Source organism: Triticum urartu, chromosome 5A, assembly GCF_056163025.1.
Source record: "Triticum urartu cultivar PI428250 chromosome 5A, HENAU_Tu73, whole genome shotgun sequence".
Lineage (NCBI taxonomy): Eukaryota > Viridiplantae > Streptophyta > Magnoliopsida > Poales > Poaceae > Triticum > Triticum urartu.
The window spans coordinates 571,877,444-571,882,386 of NC_141877.1; the positions used below are offsets into that span (position 1 = coordinate 571,877,444).

The following is a 4,943-nucleotide window of genomic DNA, read 5'->3' on the forward strand; positions in this document are numbered from 1 at the left end:
CGCAACTTCTCCAATCAGGCGCTAAGATTCCTGCCCCACGGTGGGCGCCAACTGTCGTGGTTCTAACTCTGACAGTGATGTAGGGGGTGTGTATGGAGAGGCTAGATCTCAGCTATTGGGAAGTTGTAAACACACGGGGATTACGAGTTCAGGCCCTTCTCGGAGGAAGTAACAGCCCTACGTCTCGGTGCCCGGAGGCGGTCGATTGGATTATGTGTGTATGAATAACAGGGGTGCGAACTCTTCATACTGAGGAGGGGGTGGCTTATATAGAGTTCGCCGGTCCTCTCCTGCCCTCAGTAATGCAGGGTTTAAGGTACATTTAAGGTTGGGCGTTACTGGTAACGCCCCTGATAAAGTGCCATAATGACCATAAAGACTACTTAATAGCCGATCGTTTGCCTGCGGAGTGACTTTAAGCCTCCTGGCAGTCGAGTGGTTGGCTTCATGGTCGAGTGATAGCTTCTTGGTCGAGTGTCTTGAATCCGTCGAGTGGGATACCTTCAAGTCGATTGAAAGGTGACTTCTTCTAGGGATGTCCTTGGATAGGGCTCTTTTGGACAGGTCCGTGCCCCTACCCTAGGTACATAGCTTCATCACGTGTGACCTAGGTCACATAGGATTTTCTTCCCATTTAGTGTCCACGGTTGCATGGCTGGGACTGCTGTCCACAGATATTTGGTGTCATCGAATGCCCTAAGCCGATTGAGAGGTTAGCGGACTACACCTAGACGAAAGCATCCAATTTGGCGCCGCTCAGCCTTCTCAGAACCAACATTTTGAACCTCCTTAGAATCGGTGACTACTTATAATGGTTAGGAATGCCCAAAAAACAGAACATGAAACTACACGTGTCGATCACACCTGACAAGCTATCTATATCAGACCTGTACTTTTGTACAATTAACAGAGCAGATGAATTAGCTATTGTGAAATTTTACCTCTCTAGGCAGCCGTTCTAAGGCGCAAGGGGACAAGCTTTTATGTTGCTGTTCAGCCTAACTCTAATTGCTTTTAGAGAGTGACTACATGACTAACTACTGACCATGGCCGTAAGATCAAGATTTTCTCATCACTTTTGCAGCTAGCCTTAAAGTCTTCTCGGACGGTTTCTCGAAAGTGATTTAGAAATCGTTATCTCTCTCTCTCTCTTCTTCTTCTTCTTTCGAGTTACTGTAAAACTTGTTGGTGGTTTTCAATGGGAAGGCTCGTTGTTTCAAAAAAAATATGCCTCGTCTTAGAAATGGCTAATTAAACAGATAAAAAGACAACAATATGGTTAACATTTCTGTTCCTTTTCCTTTCAAAATAGCAATTATCATGCATTCATTAAAAAAACAGTTGCCCCATTAACTAAGAAAACCAGGCGAAAACCAAATTGCCCAGTTGATCATGGAAAAAACCATCACAACCACTGAGCGGCACACACAAGATACCCCATACACACCACTTCAAAGAGGGCCTCGTCGAGACAGTTTCTGCCTCCCGTCGGCGGTGCCGCCGAACAGGTGGATCCCTATTCTTGCCGGCGGGAGGGCTCATTTTTATATGTTTCCTTGAGTTCTGCTAGGGTTTGTGTTATGTTCAGGAGGGCGAGACGACGGCGGCTCCTTGAAGATGGAATAAGTTTCTTCCTGCCTAGCCACCATCTCAGTGGTGCGTCTAGCATCGTCGGGGGGCGTGTGAAGGTGTGTCTCTGGTGGACCTCGCGGGATTTAGTTGGTGGTTGTTTGGTGGATCCGTTCGGATTCAGTCTTTGTTCGTCTACGTCAATGTGTCTTCAGGTTGAATCCTTCCGATCTACGCTTCTCTTCATCGGCGACAGTTGTTGTTCTGGTGTGCTCGTCCTATGAGGCCTTAGCACGACGACTTTCCAATTGTCTAATACAAAAGGTTTTGCCTGGCTCCGGCGAGGCAGAGGTGATGATGGCAGTATGCCTTCGACTCACTTCAGTGCTTGTAATCGTCGCTATGTCGTCTATGGGTCTAGATATAATTATTTTTTTATTTCTTGTGTTCGTTCTACTGCCATGATGATGAATAGTCAGGAAGTTTTCCCAAAAAAATATTTTCAAGATAACCTTTTGTGCTTAATTAAAGATACGCATATGGTCAACAGACTGGGAATCTGCTGACGCAAGCACTGACGAACATCAAATAATTTGGTGCACCCCTTCAAATACGCTCACGTGATGGGCCTGTGAACACCTCTTCAAATAGTGTCTAATACAAAAAAATTGTCTAGCTTCGGTGAGGGAGGAGTAATATGACAGCACGTTTTTGACTCACTTCAGTGCTTGTAGTCATTGCTAGATCATCTACGAATCTAGATGTAATTTTTATTATTTTTTATGTTTGTTCTATAGCTATGATCGATGATGAATAGATTGCAAGTTTTGCCGTGAAACAAAACCCAAGATAACCTCTGCTTAATTAAAGATAAATATATGGTCATCAGACTGGGAATCTGCTGACGCAAGCACTGACGATCATCAAATAATTGTGTGCACCCCTTCAAATACGCTCACGTGATGGGTTATCTCTTTTCACACGGAGTGTCAAGCTTTGAACTTAGTGCAAATGTTTTGAGCTCACACACTATTCTAGATAGACAACCTCCATGGCTGCTTCTGCTACGCAACCTCGTGTCATGGTGCTACCCTTCCCCGCGCAGGGCCATGTCATCCCGCTCATGGAGCTGTCTCGCAAGCTCGCCGAGCACCGCCTCGAGGTGGACTTCGTGAACACCGAGTTCAACCACGACCTCGTCATGGAAGCAATGGCAGAGAAGGGAGCAATTCCTGATGGGATCCACATGCTCACCGTTCCGGACGGCCTGGGCCCCGGAGACGACCACGCGGACATCGGCAAGTTTGTCAAGGACCTGCCGGCCGCCATGTCCGGCCGCCTCGAGGAGATGATCCGATCCAGGAAGATTAGGTGGGTGATTGCAGATGTATCCATGAGCTGGGCACTCGAGGTGGCCACCAAGGCGGGTGCCCGTGTTGCCTCGTTCTCGACCTACTCCGCGGCCGTGTTTGCTCTGAGGATAAACCTCCCCAAACTGATAGAGGATGGCGTTCTTGATGAAAATGGTAAGAACAAATCAAACATTTTCATTCTTGGTATGGTTAAGATCGACTGAGAATATGGAGCATATTTAGGAAATGTGAAGGGGCAGGGGAAGATCCAAATGGTGCCGCCCATCGACGCGTCGGAGATCCCCTGGGTCAGCCTGGCCAGCACCAGCGCCCCTGAGAGGCGCAGAAACAACATCCAGAACGTCCTCAAGACCAACATGTCGATGCCACTGGCCGAGGTGGTCATCTGCAACACTTCCATGGAGTTGGAGCCCGACGCTCTGGCTCTGCTCCCCAACGCGCTGCCTCTCGGCCCGCTGGTGGCACCCACGTCGAGGCCGGCCGGGCACTTCTTGCCCGAAGACCTCGCCAGCCTCACCTGGCTCGACGCGCAGCCGGCCGGCTCCGTCGTCTACGTGGCCTTCGGGAGCTCCGGCTTCCTGGACGCGACGCAGTTCCAAGAGCTCGCCGACGGGCTCGCGCTCTCCGGCCGGCCGTTCCTGTGGGTGGTCCGCCCAAAGTTCACGACCGGACCCGGGCAGGATCGGTTCGACCTCAACGCGTTCAAGCGCCGCGTGGAGGGGCAGGGGCTGGTCGTGGGCTGGGCGCCGCAGCAGCGCGTGCTCTCGCACCCGGCCGTGGCCTGCTTCGTGTCGCACTGCGGGTGGAACTCGACCGTGGAGGGCGTGCTGCACGGCGTGTCGTTCCTGTGCTGGCCCTACTTCGCCGATCAGTTCTGCAACCAGAGCTATGTGTGCAACGTGTGGGGCACCGGCGCCAAGCTCCGGCGAGACGAGCGAGGGGTCGTCTCGAAGGAGGAGGTCCAGAGCAAGGTCGCGCGGCTGCTCGGAGACGGGGAGGTCAAGGCGAGGGCGGCGACGTGGAAGGAGGTCGCGTGTGGCAGCATTCGGGAGGGTGGGTCCTCGCATGGGAATTTGCTCAAGCTTGTCAGCTTGCTGAGACAACAATGATGGCACGGCCTACTTTGACAAAGGATCTCGCTGAGCGCGCGAGAGGCATTTTGACCGCGGCAGGCGGCACGCACGACGTCGGCCGGCCGGCCACCGCAAAAAATAAATAAAAGCATTCGGTTGACACTCGAGAAGTGCATCTACGAACCCAGATACATATGAATCTACTTCAGAAAAACATATATCTAAATGCCAAAAAATCCGAAAAAGGTTACATGGATACATCTTCTCGCAAAAAAAAAAACGTTTCATGAAAAAATAACTTTTACTGTGCAAAAAAAGACAAAAAATTGTGTCGTAAAACACTATTTAGACGCACTGAAATTTGTCTATTTTGCAGAGACAAAACGAGAAGACATTTTTTTCACAAAACTTATGCTGCGCACACACACTTGCGAACATGTATGTGTGGATTTTCCTTTTGAATTTTTTGACATTCTAAATCATGTTTAAAATGCATATTTTGACATCAAAATTCAATTTTTAATTCACAAATAAAGTCTTAATACATCATGTATATATAATTATAATACAAATAATAATTACTCCCTTCATTCCTTTATATAAGGTGTATAATTTTTAGCACACTGACCAAGGCACATAATTCTACACAGGATAGAACAAAATTAACCTTGGCTAAATCATTGATTAGTGGCAAGTAAATCATTTAGGTTAGGAAAGTAAGAGATACACACAATTAGGAAAGAGTCACTTTCCTTTTTTTCTTTATATTTACAAGGAGAAATCCATGCAAATACTTTTCTTTTTTTAAAGGGCTAGAAACGGAATTTTGAGGAATTGAAAGAAATGCATCTTACATTGTGGAATTTTGTAAAAAAAAACAAATACACCTTATATAAAGGAATGGAGGGAGTATAAGATACATGCACTC

The 4,943-nt window shown here is 48.0% G+C and overlaps 1 protein-coding gene across 1 annotated transcript; it reads left to right on the plus strand.

Moving 5' to 3' along the window:
* The first annotated feature begins 2,534 nt into the window (after nt 1–2,534).
* LOC125510647 (UDP-glycosyltransferase 83A1-like) lies at nt 2,535–4,273 on the plus strand. The gene is made up of 2 exons (XM_048675889.2): nt 2,535–3,095; nt 3,165–4,273. Exons 1-2 carry the CDS (start codon nt 2,621–2,623, stop codon nt 4,049–4,051), a joined length of 1,362 nt encoding a protein of 453 aa, XP_048531846.2. The 5' UTR covers nt 2,535–2,620; the 3' UTR covers nt 4,052–4,273.
* The last annotated feature ends 670 nt before the right edge of the window (nt 4,274–4,943 follow it).